At 31.3% G+C, this 16520-nt stretch overlaps 1 protein-coding gene across 1 annotated transcript in view; it reads left to right on the forward strand.

Moving 5' to 3' along the window:
- Ser (protein serrate) overlaps positions 1 to 16520 on the forward strand; it is a 428305-nt gene that overhangs the window by 348025 nt on the left and 63760 nt on the right. Inside the window, exon 7 of the mRNA XM_088234339.1 lies at positions 4083 to 4316. Coding sequence (XP_088090465.1) covers positions 4083 to 4316 — 234 coding nt within the window. The remainder of the gene's footprint in view (positions 1 to 4082; positions 4317 to 16520) is intronic.

Genomic DNA, 16520 nt, shown 5'->3' on the forward strand with positions numbered 1-16520 from the left:
CACTTAGCGAGGTAAAATGATGGCAGGTGGACACCCAGAATAATAAATTGGAAACCATAGGCAAACAAAAGAAGTGTTGGGAAGCCACAGAAAAAATGGGTCAATGACATCACCTCTATTGCTGGTAAAACATAGATGATGAAAGCGGGTAATAGGAAGAAATAGAGACGTTTGGAAGAAGTCTTTACACAGCAGTGGAGAGAATAAGGCTGATGAAGAAAGAAAGAAAGACTTGTTTTGCGGTGAATATCAGTCACTCACTTTATTGAATGTAAACATGCAATTTATGTGTGAAATTTTGTGTCACCGTCTGTTAGTCGATCGTTCACGATTTTAGGGCTTATTTAAATTTTGGTATGGATATATGTAATTTAAATCTTTATCAGATGATTGTATTTTTTATATCAAAGGTTTTAAAATAACATATGTACATGAAATAAGATTTATAATATTCCTCTTCCCAGGATTTCTTAATGATGAACAATCAAAAATCATATCAATGGTCACAAACGTACTAAGAACCAAAAAATAATAATTTGGACATTTTTTTACGCCAAATGTATTTAATTAGCGTCGTCCATTTGCACTTACTAGAACACTCATTTTTCACCTCTTCCTAAATCGTAGTTGCAACTTGTCAAACTGTAAGGCTGGAAAATTACCAATTCTGCAATTAGCACGTTTGTCTTCTAGTTCTAGACCATCGATCTTAATTTTTGAAATAATACCATCGGCAACAAATTTTAAATGCTGTAAGAGACAAAGTGTACTTAATTGTTTAAGATAGGAAAAAGAATGCTTAAAATAGATTGTAGTTCCTAATAGTTTTAACTAATACGCATTTTTTTATATTTTCTAAATATTTTTATATTTTGTATGTGAATAAAAACAAGAAATTTTAACTTTTTAAATTATCTCCCCTACGGCAATTCATATTTCCGACAATGATTATTTTTATTTTGATAACTGAGAATAACCTAGTAAAATTAAGGGTAATTGAATAAATATTTATTTAGTTATCGTAATAATAAAATAAAACAATTTGGAGATATTGCGTTTAGCCCCACCTGACAATGTCAATGGACATTTAATAACATAATGTTAGCACGCAAAGCGAGATGAGATGAATATATTCGAATGTCGCTCATGTAAACTCGCCTTCACCACTACGCGGCAGTCTATTATGAGAGTGAGATGTGTTAAATGTCCGATTGGTAGGTCCAGCGACGTGCACCGAATGGCGATAGGCCTCTCGTGTTTTAGATATTCATAACCATAAAAATGCTTTGAACTCACGCCATGATTACGAAATTCCCGACTAGAAAATGAAGCGTTTTTAATAATGCGTTTCAAGTGCCGACACATTCCCAGCCACTGTTTTGATGTAAATTGGTTTTAAATTGAAAGGATTCGTTTATTACAATCCTCTTCATTGTGGTCCTGCATGCCTAAAATGAACCCCCTTTATCCCAAATGTTGCTATTGCATAACAAAACATACTGGTACAACATCAACATGTCCCTATTAGCATCTTGTGATGCATAAAACACTATATTGGTACACCAAATGCGGCGTACATTGGTCACCTGTTACACGGAGATAAGATGATCAGTCTTAGGTTTCAGATTCTAGACCAGGAACAATGAAAATTGCAGTGAAAGCACTCCTTCCACATACCTGAAAATCATTTTAAAGACTTAAATAGTCAATAAACTCTTTAAAAATTTCAAATAAAATACAGAAGTACCAGAACTTCCTCCACATACTCGGAAACCAAATTATTCCACATACCCAGCAAATTATTTGGAGAGCTTTTGTTGGATGTCCATTTTAGTAGTTTTATATATTTAATGACATCAGATTAGGTTATTATAATCATTATTTTTAAATTTCTCAACTCTGACACCCTTCATTTAAGTCACCAAAAGATCAATTCCATAATCACGCATCTAACATCGCTTATTTAAAGGTATTAACTACACAAATTTAATAAAGCCACAGTGAAAGAGTCGTTAGTAGGTACTACGTTTGACAATTTCAACACCCAGGGTCAGAAAGGCTGCATTACTTCCCTTCGATGGAAAAAGACGGCACAAAATATTTTTTGTACTATTTACTTCCAGAGACACAGACAATATTTATCAACCATTATGCACGTTCTCCCAAAGACGAGAGTCTAAAACCTTTAAAATCAATATTTCATATCCGCCTTCTCGGGAATCGAACCCGGGACATCAAGTATGATAGGCGAATATGCCAACCACTACATTAGTAAGTGGACTTATCTTCACTTGATTTCTTTTTCAGGATTCGTATCGGAAAGTAGCCATGGAATCAAAAACGCTTAGGTTTCTGGTTCCATTTCTGACACATAATCGTGTTCATGTGGGACATTTTTAGTTAATTATTATATTTGTACGAAACATCCTTCTTACCTCTTTTTCATCCGATGGTGCATAGAACACTCTTATCAGACACTACATGCATTTAATCTCGATTGCGCTTGCGCTTATCAATATATTTCTCCCCAAACTAATACATTACTTATTTTCTCATGAAGTTGAGACACGAGACATTGTTTGAGTATTTATATGCGATTTATTTGTGATTTTTTTACATAAAGAAGAAATTATAAATAAAACGTTTTTTTTTTTTCATTGAATTGAATTGAATTTCAATTAATTAATTAATTTACGGTCATGAAATTCAAAAGAAGCTGTATAATTTGGAAAATCTTATCGTTATCTATGAAACTCGATTTAAATACACAAATATAAACATATAATATTTACGTATATATTTATAAGATAAGTTGAATATAAGTAAATAATTTAATTATATAATATAAAACGTATAAATCAATAGGACATCTGGCGCTGTAGTGTGAAAAATGGAAAAACCGTGACGATTCTTGCTTCACCGTATGCATAATTCAGTAGCAAGATATTTTCTGACATTAGAAAAGCTTCTAGAGACTGGATTTCAACGAGACACTTCACTTGAAATCCTTGCATTTTATTACGTGACTGAAGTAAAAAATATTCATTTATATTTTATTTCACAAACTTGTTCCTTTGTATGGAAACTTTACAGAGCAAACATCCTGTTATTTATTTCTTACGTGTAGGTACTGCTATTTTCTAAAATATTTTTTTTTATTCTCATTCTTTCAGCCACAGCCAGTATCATCCAATTTTGTACTACACCACTAAAATAAACTAAATGTTTATGAGTGACCATTTTAACTCTGTTAGAGACTGATATATCTGTAAGGTTTTTTTTTTTTGCTTGTTGATGTAGCGAGCTTCTATACCAGTTGGAGAAAACAAACGAATACGATATTAAGGTTTAAATATGTATTTAATAACATATCGAAAAAAATACAGCATTTGGTTATCATTCGCGAGAGTAATGGCAATGGCTATAAATGAACTGAACTGATCTAACCTACTTTACGTCTTAACTGAACTCTACCGATCTACTGGTGATACCTAAGGGTACTACTGCTTTTATAGCAGTTGTCCATAGTGTATTCTTTACTTCCGAGTGGGGAATTAAGGTCGTCTTCTATTTTCCTTGCACAATTTGACATCCGTCTTCTGCACTGTCCTAAAGACGATCGTAGGTCAGGCGACTTACATATTTTTTTGACTAAATGGTTTTTTAGACTAAATGTTTTTTTAGACGTAATTATCAATTGATATATTTTAACGTAATTTTTTTTATTTACAAAATAATCAGTGGTTTTCCTAAAATAAGTTTACAAAATTTCTAATGAATGTAAACACGAATATAAAACAAGAAACAAACAAAAAATAAAGTTGCCATTTCGCAAAAATCAAAAACATAGAAGTCGTTGATGCGCCGAGCTGTATGAGGAAATACCATTAGAAATAAGAGAAGAAGAAAAAATGTGTAGCAGATTACATGATGAGCTCACGAATCAGACGTCAGAGTTTCGAACTTCGCTCTACTGCAAAACAGATTTTTTTTGTTAATTGTTTTATATATATATATAAATATATAGGTACACGTAACTTTGTGCTTCAATACATTAAAAATCTTTATTTCTTTTGTTCTAGACTTGAATTACTGCGGCACCCACGAGCCGTGCGCGAACGGAGGCACTTGCGAGAACACCGCACCCGACCGCTACCGCTGCTCATGCGCAGAGGGCTTCTCCGGCACCAATTGCGAGGTGGTGGAAAACCCGTGCGCGCCCGCGCCGTGCCGGCACGGCGGGCGCTGCCGGCGCACGACGGCCGGCTTCTGCTGCGCGTGCGCGCCGGGCTGGGCGGGAGACACTTGTGAAATCAGTAAGTACATTTTTTTACATACATATATCCGGACGAATCAAGAATACAGTGATGTGGAGAACCAGAATGTACGAGTGCTTTCGACTCGATTGCTTCTCTCAGGTAAAAATCCTGAATAAGGTAATCTTAAGGTCCCGGTTCGATTCCAGCTAAGGCCGACATGAAATGTCGGTTTTAAGGGTGTTTCTACACTGCAATATTTCATGTTCCTGGACTGGCGCCTGAAACGTAAGACTGATTACCTTATCTGCATGTATCAGATGATCGATACAAGCCGCATTTAGTGTACCAATTCAGTGCCCTATGAGCCATCCGATGCAGACAAGGGTATGATTATGATAATGACAATTATTTTTAACAACATTTTTTGAACATCTCCCTGAGCAACAGCTGAATTTTAAGACTCGGCACTTGGAGTCCCACAGGGGTCGAGATTAGGACCTATATTATTTTCTTTTTTTTTAATTCCTTGATTAAATTGATGACTTGATAAGCCTGGTTTTAAATACCGTAGTTAAGAACAGTTCCAATTAAAAGAAAAGTAATAACACATAAATTATATCTGATTTATGTTGAAAGTTTCAACAGAGTTAAAATTATAACTATGTGTGATCTAATTATGTTGGCTCATATTTTTTTTTAAGACATGCCTTACGACAAACTAGGATAATCCAGTACCGTTGATAAGAGCGCGAGCGCTCAGAAATGTTTACCTCGCACTTTTTCAATCAGTGGCTTATGGCATAATTGGCTGGGCTGGAGCGGTTGTTTGACATAATTGCTCTGCTAAAAAATAAAAAAAGTAGGTACTTCCTCGATATGTGTAAACTACGCTATACCTTAATTTTATTTACTTACTTGCGATGTTTAAAAGCTACAATGTTTCGGCAAAATCTAGTTCTAGTTCAAATTAAAACTTATTCCTGCTAAAACAAATTGAACCGCAATACTAGAGCACTTAAACACGACAATTTAATTTTTGGAGTACACATAAACATAAACATTATCAAAGGCGTATTTCCATGAAATTTAAAGTTTATTTTATCATATAAACTTGACATTCATTTATTTATTTTCATTTGGGAAAAAAACAACAGTTTTTACATATATTGTATAAAAAAAATAAGAATACATATGAACGAAAATTGTGAAAACAGTCAATGAAAATTTTCCACAGTTGTGTGAGATATCGATTTAGTACATTATCGGTATCAAAATAAAAGCAATTAACAACTGTTAGGCACTTGCAAATAAAATAAAAATACATTTACTTATTTACAGTTATAAAAATAAAGTTAATACGAGAAACAAGATAAATTTAAATTTAAAGAATAAGAAAATAAAAAAAATATATAAAAATAATGTTAAAGGTACAAAAATATAATAATGAACATACGAATACATACATAATTACTGACACCGTAAAACTAAACGGGTGTACTGTCTATGAGGAATTTTCTATATTTCATATAAGAAAGATGAAAAATGTCTGCGTGACCGGAGAGATCAGTATTGTAATAATGACATGCTCTATGACATTCATTTCGCATCTTAAGGTTTGGTTTATCACGCTGTAGAGCAAACAGCAAAATGTAAATAAATTATTTCCGAACTAGAAAATACCAGTCCAATATCTCTCGAGACATGAGTAAACAAATATCTCGAAATTCGAGCAACCAAACGTCTCAAACAAACCAGCGCAGCGCGTGTGGACAGCCGCGGCGGGCGAACGAGTCCTCATAGGCACTAGACTCTGAGCAAACATGGCGGCCTACAAAAATAATACGAGAGATTGGAGTGGCAGGAATATTAAATCCAATCACTGGCACTGGCTGAAAATCGGCCTGGCAGATTACCCAATCAATTTTACTAAATTCAGATAAAATGTCCACTAAAACAACACATTCATACAACAATATTACTTTTTTATATATTTTCTTACTATCAATCAGCAAAAGAAAAATATCACAATTTTTCTACAATTTTTAATTAATAAGTGTCTACGAAATACTGTCGAGTAAAAGAAATATGCAAATGGGCAATGGGATCACACTCATAACGGTGTGATCGCAGCAGATACATCACACAGCAGATATACACACAGATCATCACAGAGATTTGATAGCGAGAGGATGTAAGGCGAGTTTCTGGCGCCTCCAAACCAGAACCAACGGGCTAAGGGAAGGAAACCCCGACAGAAAAATCCACCAGAGAAGGCAACGGGAAACCACTCTGGTCATCTTTTCATTCAGCTAGCAGTTATCCCGGCCTCGGAGTAGCGCAGGACCGAAATGCTTTCGCTGTAGTGATCGCCAACGTCGGGGTGACCTGATAAGGCACCACAAGAAGAAGAAAAAATATATAGTACTAATTTATAGCATAAAAAATGTTTTAAAAATTATACTTTTAAATTCCCGCGTAAACAGACAGCCACGCCCCTAATACGTCACGATTCGGTTAAATTTTGTACTTGTGACCATTTAAATTTAAATAGAACATGGTCACGAATCGACGTCACAATTGTCAAGGCCAAACGTGTCGCGTTATGGCAGACCTATTTTTTAACAATTTCATTTTAAAAGTTACTTATGAAAACATTTCCCAACAAGATCCATATTGATTTAGAAAATACAATTATTTTTTCTTAATCCGTTTCACATATTTTTAACTTGTATTCGCAGTATGTGATATTTCCCTATTGCATTCTTATTTTTCTATTAATGAATCTAGATATGTATAGAAAGCTATGATGCGACCTTTTGAATACCTTTTTGAAGTGCAGGTTCAATACCATTCAATTTTTTTGGACGTTTTTTTATTAATAAGAAAGATAGAGTACCTACTTGTCTAAGCTTCAATGCAAGTCGTAACTTTCAACAAAACAAATTTTCGATTGTGTGTAGGAGCATTTATTCACTTCTGCGTAGACCCTTTCATAGATTATAAAAAAGATTTAATTCCCGCAGTATTCTATTGCTGACATAAATATCAAAACCCAATTACCAAACATTACCACTTCATTGCATCATCGAATAAAAATAGACAAATACTCCAACGATGAATTTAAGTACAAAAAAGATCGTTCCCGCTTCAGTCTGGGCACCTGGCATAAGGGTCTTGAAGTGGACAAACAGGAGTTACAGAAATGTGCTAAGTGATTTTTGTTTTGTTTGAAAACAACTCGGTAAACAATTAATGTCAACAGGTGCCCTTTTTGGAATGTCTCGGTAACCCTTTTCTTATATTTCTCCATATTCTTTATTCAATACCAGTTCTTTATGTTTATTTTTTAGAGCAGGGACTGAATGGTTCAGCTCTTAATGTTTTCCTACATAACAGTTTTAAATGCAATTTACATACTATTATAATGTTTATATAGTACAATGGTCTAAAAAAAATTGCTGAAAGTTCGTATCAACCAAACATTTCTGTAGCTAATTCAGTGTTAAATTAGTTACAAAATCTTTATAATGAGGAAGTTCAGTGGTTTTTAAATATTTTTTATGTGTTAATAGACTGTTAAACTAATGCAAAAATATATATTTTTAATTTTTACGTATCGTATTATCAGCGCTCTGATTTTTTAAAGTTTTGTATTTCTGAAATTAAAGCGTGTGTGACATTTTAAGTTCTCTTCCGCTTCTTCTCGGTTAATGCTAAGTAAACCAGAAATCTTCCACAATTCTCTTATCATTGGTTGATTCATATGAACTAGTGACATTGTTCAAAGTAGTTCGTTTTTATTAAATATTTTTAAAGTAGGTCTGAAGTTCTTCAATATTTCTTTATCCTGACTGTATTGGCAGACTAATAGAGGTGTATCTGTATAGCGGAAAAAAACATTTTGAGCTAATATTTAAAGATTCTATATTTTTTTTAGTTCTCAAAAAACAATATTATTCAGTTAAAATCAGTATAATAATACATTAAATACTTCATGGTATTTCAGATAACATTGATCTCATAGAGTTAAACGCGGTCGGAAAAAAGAATTAATTGTAAGTACGAGAATTATATATATACAAACTGTGAGGTGTACGATAAAAATATATAATTTTAAATATTTTACCTAATACACAATTTATCGAAACACAACCCAAACATAATTTATAAAAAATGTATTCAAATGGAGAAAGGGCGTATTAAAACAGTATTATTTTTAACCAAAGATAGAAATTTAAATAAATTGGATAAGAAATAATACTAAAGAAAGGTAAAAATTATAAAATAGAAAAAATGCCAGAAAAACCCAATTGGATACCAATAAAAAAGAGACTGAAATATATTATACTCGTTTTCATATTATTTTTTTTAAACAATCGAATACTTAAATACTTCATAATTCAGATAGTGTTAAATAAAAATTTCCGTGAGTTGTTTACTAGACATAAGAATTGAATAAGACTGCAATTAAAAAAAAAACCCAAGATTCCATTATGTATAAAGGTTAAACAAAATTTAAAGAGATGCCCGAATGTATGAAGAATGAAAAGAGTTTGAATGAATTTGAAAAGAAATGTTTTGTAATCTGTAAGATGAAGTAAAAAAATATTTTTGTATATTTGACTATGTATGAATCTAAATTTACATTTTAATATTTATGTCTGATTATCTTTTTTAAATTGTATTCTTTGGAATTTTATTATTTAATCCTTTTTTCTGTTTTTTTATTATATTGCATCATATGTCATTATATTTGAATCTAATTAATTTTACTTTGCATTTTTTATTGTAATTTATTATGGCTTGACATGGGCATAGCCTAAAAAGTCTTAATAAGTTCACTTATTTTATTTCACTTTTTATTTTCTTTTATTCAGGAAACATACAGTACAGTTTCATAGTTTTATATTTTACACAGTTAGACTTAACTGTAATGGACCAGTGAAGTTTCCATATTATATAATAATTATATGTAAAGGTATCAATGAAAGTACTAAAAAGAGAAGGAAAAAAAACATAAATGGAAGGAAAAAAAAGCCATTTAAAAGTTTGTAGTTGGTATTTACAAATGGAAATAATATTAAATACCTAACATTAATATTCAATGTGTGTAATTTTGAATGAATAAATAAATATTAGTTGAAATACTAATTGTAATTCAAGCTAACTTAAGAAATAAATGAACAAATAAAATTTAAAAGAAAAAAAACAGTAAATAATTTAAACAGTAATTAAATTATGTTATTGAGACAATTTTTTTTTTACTTTAAAAAAATCTGTATGTATAAATTACTTTGTCAGCTAATTGTAATTGTTTTCTTCGTTTTCCCAATATAAGGACAATTTTTGGTAAAAATACGTCGTGGGACTGTAAGTGTGCGGGTTAATAAATTATTGTTTAATTTATTGGTCAGTAAGTAAACTGAGGTTTCCGGTTGATTTTGAAAGCTCGGGTAAGCGAAGCAGCTACGCTTTATACATTTTCGAACATCCTGAGAAACACGTTGCAAACAGCACCGAAAGTCAGAAGAAATCTGAATCTCGGCATATTTCGCTACAGTTTTAAAATTATCTCATTCAAATCTACCCTTTCATTGTACGCAAATTGTGCGACCCGAGTGCATAACCCAAACGCAATCTTCCAGTGATATTCCGCAAACTTGTGACATTGCGCTTCGTGAATTTGAATTTCCCGCGTTGCATTATAAAATTTATATATTATATTTAATGTATGTGCGCGTTGCCGATGCCGGAACGAGGAGAGAGTACCGCCCAGTTGTAAATTGTGGTCAGCCTCATAATGCAATCTAACTGACAGCTAACAGGTTGGGGTACACGCTCTATACACGCGTGCGCATCACGGATTGGCTATTCGCTTATTCATAAACTAGGGTGACCAATAAACCAAAGCTGCGCGGTATTTACATATATATCGCGTGTTCCGAAATCGTGTTTGGTAACCGTACTTAACCACAGAAATATCGCGAGAAATTTTCAGCCTACGAATAATTGACCTTTGCGTTTATTTTATAGGACAATTTCTTTTTCGGTAAAATTTCTATAAATTATTTTTGCATACCTGTCTCACAAATTTGAAATGTTCTACGTAATAAAAAAGTATCAATAAAAGTCTTTACCATACAAGAAAAGAAATCATTCATCATTTATTTTTTTTAAATTTTTATTACATCTCTTACTTTATTTTTTAATATGTTGTTTTTTTTTTTTTTTTCTCTTTTTACTCGGTATTTTGCTATGTTTTTTTTTCTTTCTTTAAATATGCTTTTTGCTATACAACATACATTCATTTTTTTATTATGACTTTAAATATGTTTCTTACTATGTATTCTGTTTTTATTTCGCATTTTACTGAGTTTCAAAATATTTTTATAAACATATTTATATATTTTCATGGTTTTTACTATGTTTTTACTGCATTTATTACTTTGTTTTTATCATTTTTTTTGCTACGTTTTTTTACTACATTTTTATTATGTGTTTACTACATTTTTACTATGTTTTTACTACATTTTTCACCATGTTTTTACTCCATTTTTTACTTTGTTTTTCACTTTGTCCTGTATCTTTATAACTGTTTCTATAAATTGATTTCTGTTTTTTATATTTATTGACTGCCTTAGAACGGGGTAAATAACCCTAGTTAGACAGTCAAAGCAACTTTACATAAATTATAATTTTGTATATGTAATATAATGATAATAAATAAAATTCACTTACTCGTAAAAGAGATAAATAATGATATTAGATTTACAACAATAAATAAAATTCAGCATTACTGATTTCATAAAATATTTAAAACGATATCTTTTTTTCTGCAAATAAATAGTACGTTAAACTTTTTGTTAGCCGTTATCAGGACAGGAGATTTAATCAATGTTATAAACGTCATAGTACTTAACTTTTCAATAAAGCGTAATTAAAAAGAACGCAATAATTCTCAAGTATAAAATCATCAAATTTTCTTTTAGATGTCGCTAAACATCGGTTTTAAACCGTTTTTTTATCTCTCATCTAGCCGAAAAGAAATGGAGGCAAGAAAACAACAAACTATTTCTCCTAATTTGTATGCATAAAATTAGTATTACTAAAAAAACACATAGAAAGAGTCATTAAAATCTCCTGTAAGGTTAACATATTACAACAGAGGTGAAAAACATTTAAGAGAAGGTAATATAGAAGTCTAGGCATCTACAGGGCTTATGACCGGTCAATGGCTGGTTTAAGTGGCCACTTTACACACTGTGTAACATTCACCATTCTGCCCATATTTGAACATCAATATTCCTTCAATTCTTTCAACTGTTAATATTTGTGAAGTTAAAGAGCTGAAACCTTCATTTATGCGGGTGAGATTCATCCAATTGAATTATTTCACCTACATACTAGGCAACGCCTGAAAATGTTATTAAGGTTTAAGGTTTTCTCTGTAAGGTTTTCTATTTGGAACAATAACAAGTTGTCTCTGGTCCATTTGCAAATGCTGTTAACATTAAATGAAATGGAGACAAAATATTTATGGTCATTTGAGATAATTTTTCAAATATATATTTTTTTATCGTTGCACCAGACAAATATTCAACACATTGGAAAATGCTTTGAAAGTTCTTGTCAGGTTGTCACTTGTAACAATAACAAGTTGTATCTGGTCCATTTGCGGATGCTGTTAACATGAAACTGATTACGTAAGCAAATCGTCTGATTTACACTATTGCCAATACTGTTCACGCTTGTATCCTGTTCTCTGCACTTATCGTTAGCATAATTTGCTAGCCCTAATAGTTGTGAAATAATTATAATAAAAAGTACAAAGTTCCCCCTCTCCATTGAAACACGGTTTGTAAAAGTTGCATTAAAACTACGTTTTGTCAAACTGGGTTACCTACCCAAAAATATTTGAACAAAGCCAACATTAACGTTCTAGTGATTAACCCTAATATTTTAATCTCGGAACTATTTCTAGCGAGTTTTTTAAATGGGTGGCGTATTACCATTTTGTGGTTTTTCCAATTTCATATTTTTAAAGATGGGCACACAATAACTGACTCATTGATATGCAATGGAAATCAATTTGTGGTAGGACAGGACTCCTGTGAGTTGACACCATTGGATTACTTTAAGTAGAGCTACTTTAAGTCTATGATCTAAGGAAACGAACCAACAACTCTTGAATCATCGGAAGCCAGGACAGTACGCATCATTTCGGAAATAACGCCGGATTTGTTACAAAAAGAAAAAAAATACTGACATAATGTGCTATTGCGTAGGACTTTTGTCGGATATCATTTTTAATAAAAAATAAGTGTTTTCATTCGATCGAACACAAAAAAACAAACTGATTCTAACAAATACTTCTTTTATTTCAATTTGAGGTTGTATCATACTTAAGAAAACACCCGTTATTGTCTGGCTAACGATTGTAGACCATGGTTTGATAAACTTATTTTACCTACAAAATGTATTTTTTGCTACATTTTTCATAATGTCGGTAGTTTTATTGATTATACGACTATTCACAGACGAACTGTGGACCGTTAGTAGATAGATAATAATCAAGGCGAATTGTTGCGCGAATAAGTTCCTTACTGATGGATATACAAAGGTTAATTCCACCGGAATGCAATGCGGTCTGAGAACATGTTAACAGTATTACAATCACCCTATGAACACACGATAAATCTGAATTTATCGCTGTTATTTCACACTTAATGTTTGGCGAGTACTTGCCAAAGATACAAACTGATAATGTTATTACTTGATTCATAAAGAAGCTTATTTTTCGCATGGAAATTAAAAGGTTAAGATGATATTCAATGCTATTTTTATAAAAATAAATAATATTTCAGTTTGAAATTGGTTAAGATCAAATGTTGTAGATACTAATGCTTTTTGCAAGTAAAAAAGTAAAGCCTTTTATTCTTTAGGTACTACCAATATTACGAAAATATTCAATGTCAGATAGCTCGTAGTTTAAAAATTACTATATTATTTGTAAAATCAATTTATCATTAACAAATAGAGCTTTTATGTAGATATCGTATAGTTTTCTAAAACATGGTAAATGCAAAAGCCAATTTATTAGATTTAAATAGAATAATGTGCACTATTATCATAAAAGATTCTTATTCCATGAACTACATTATAAAAAACATTTATATTAACTCATATTAAAAAATGTACTTAGTTTATAAGTTTCCCAGTCACAATAGATATACTCGTATATACACGGGCCGTATTGACGTGATAAGCTTATATTTTAACACTGGCTCTATTTTTAAAAAATAACAAGTTTAAGTTCCTACTAGTATCTAACTTTATCTAACTTTAAAAGAAGTAATGTAAAATTTATTTATTTAGTTTAAAAATAATAAATAAAATCGTGTATAAGATTTCAAAGATTACTAAAAAATATTGTATGATCGATATAAATACTTTTTAAATTTAATAAAATTAGAAATAAAAAAAAACACTATGCATAATTTTGTGAGTGAGTGTCTATTATATGAGTGAACTAATAATTGGATATAAAAGTTCATTCTTACGCGCGGTTAAATTTAGAGCAATTAAATTGTGTGGCGAAGTTTCTTGAACATGCTTGAAAAAAAACGAACAACATTGCATGACGTCACTAGTTCTTCCGAGAATAAACTAATGATAGGGATAGAGAGTTGTGATAGGTTTATGGTTCACGGTAGGTCAACTGACGAATCAGCAGAACTCGTCAAGAAGAAGGGGAAGAGAACTTGAGACATCACACGTAAAGTACTTTCAGAAATTCAAAACTTTAAAAAATCGTAACGCTGATAATACGACATATTTATTTTTTAAATTTTGGTTTAGTTTAATAGTCTGTTGAAAAAAATTTTTTTTTAAATCACTGAGCTTCTTTACTGTTTTACTTATTTTCTAAAAAAAATACCTTCTCTGTTGAAATGTCAATTCAAAGAGACTGTGCGTTATTGTGCATAAAATATCTTAACGTCAAGTAGGCAGTACAATGTCCCTTGAATATACTATGCTAGTCAATGTTAATGCAATTCAGTGCAAAGCCCAATCTATGAGATCACTGGTTTCGTGCACAACTCGGTGCTTTTATGACATATTCGTGATTTCGGTAGACATTTATGCGAGTGTTCATGATTGTGCACTTAAAAATTGATACGTACTATTGCTATAAATTCTCCGTTGCGTTCAAAACATTCCCATAAATAATGATTAAGTAGCTCTCTTAATCTGCAATCAGCGCTTTTATTTTAGTTTGTCTAGCTTTTTTGTAACATTAAGCTTGGCACACTATAAAATACATATAATATCCGCATATTTCAACATTAATATTTTGGTGCGAATCGTTACCTAATGATTAAGTTTTTTGCCTATCCAATTTGCACAGATATACATAGATATTGCGAATTGAGAATTTAAAAGTCTTTTGAGACTAATTTTCGTGCGTTACTGAAAAATTCATAGAAAATTGCCAAATTATCAGCAATTAATAGTGATTTTGACTATTGATTGGTAATTGCATAATTTATTTGTCAAAACTGTTATTTTAGTGACTAACAAATAACTTTTATTTAAATATATTAGTCACTCAGTTTTATTTTTATTTTGTATCTTTGTACACAAGTTTTCGTGTTTCGTTTACACAATTTAGGTATTTAGTATAAACATTAGTTTTGTACGTTTTTTTACAAATTTAAAAATGGGCACCGAAAGTTAAAAATCAAAATGGTTTAGGTTCATCATTCCAAAGAAAATTTTCTGCTTTACATGATATTGTTTGCTTTTACGTTTTTATTTGCAAAAAAAATTGCCTTCAAAGTGGAATGTCAAGTAAACGAATGTGAGAATTTTCGACCCCGCCTTCTTTTCGCGTTCAATCGAGGAATAATACTGCCAAAGCTGCACTAGATATTTTACAAATACGCTGATAAATTCATATTTAAAAAAAACTATTTTGGCTTAGTTTAGTAATCTATTCAATAAAAATAAATAAAAAAAAACACTTAACTTTAACATGTTTTTTTTTTAAATAAATATTTGCGTTCTTATGATAAACCCAAATATTAAATTTTGAGGGCCATTTTCAACGAGTTGTAAATAACTCACTATTAGAAAATGGGAATCAAGTTGAAGTAGAGTAGGATTCGAACCACGGACCTTTGAACCGTAAGTCCGAGAAACTAGCCACGGAACCACAACCCTATAAATTGTTATATTATGATGGGATAGATTTCCGATTACCAGGTAGTATTTTTTTTTTAGCGTTTAGTGTATTTTGACAGCTACCGGATTCTACTTTTAAATATCAGCACAACTCATTGACGACAACTCGTGTCGTCATGGCGAAGTATTTTCAAAATTACAAAACTTTTAAAAAAACATTGCGACGATAATTCGATACATATTTTTTTATTTGACTTAGTGTGATAGTCTATAAAACAAATTAAAAAAAATAGATTCCAATTGACTTTCTTATTTAGCTGAAGTAACCAAGCACATATCTTTCTATGACCCACTTTTTCGCAAGCTTTTTCAAATGTATGATTTGTTAAACTTTTCTCGTCTGTCACATCATATCATTTAGCTACATATTTTACGTAATGCTCATTTGATAGGTGCATATCTAATTTCACTTTTACTCTAAGACATCTTTCTTGGTCGGCTTAATCCTGTCAGCAATAATTTGATCTATGCTGTGGCAACCGAGATAACTAGACACACAGACCAGAAACAAGCGCATAAACAACAGTCGGCGGAGGCTGGCGGGTGTCGAACCACAGAACCGCCGCCTCTGAGAACGAGCCGACAACCACTTAGCCGATAAATCACAATACTGCAAAGGTACCAGGACATCATAAAATTAAGGGAACTGAATTCATGAAATTTACCCTACATAAATAATATACCGGACCGGAAATATGTATGTAGCTAGATATATAACAAGCATTGATGTATAATTTATGTTTCATTTTTTTATTATTATCGGTATGTTTTCTAATTTATATATACTTAAAAATTGTTGTTAATTTTTTATCATTTGATTTTTTTAAAGTATCATTTAACCCTACAATTCCCAATGTACATGATCTGCTACATACCAATAATCGGTGTATAAAACTTATTTCAAACATATTTATCACTCGGCAACTAATTTATTATATTAAATCTATTCTGGTGATTATAAATTATTTTTAAAAGTCACCACCAGAGTATAAATTTTCGATATAATTTGGAACAAAA

This window comes from Micrasema longulum, unplaced genomic scaffold (genome assembly GCF_059751315.1).
Source record: "Micrasema longulum isolate JH-2025_06_02 unplaced genomic scaffold, ASM5975131v1 h1tg001230l, whole genome shotgun sequence".
Classification (NCBI taxonomy): Eukaryota; Metazoa; Arthropoda; class Insecta; order Trichoptera; family Brachycentridae; genus Micrasema; species Micrasema longulum.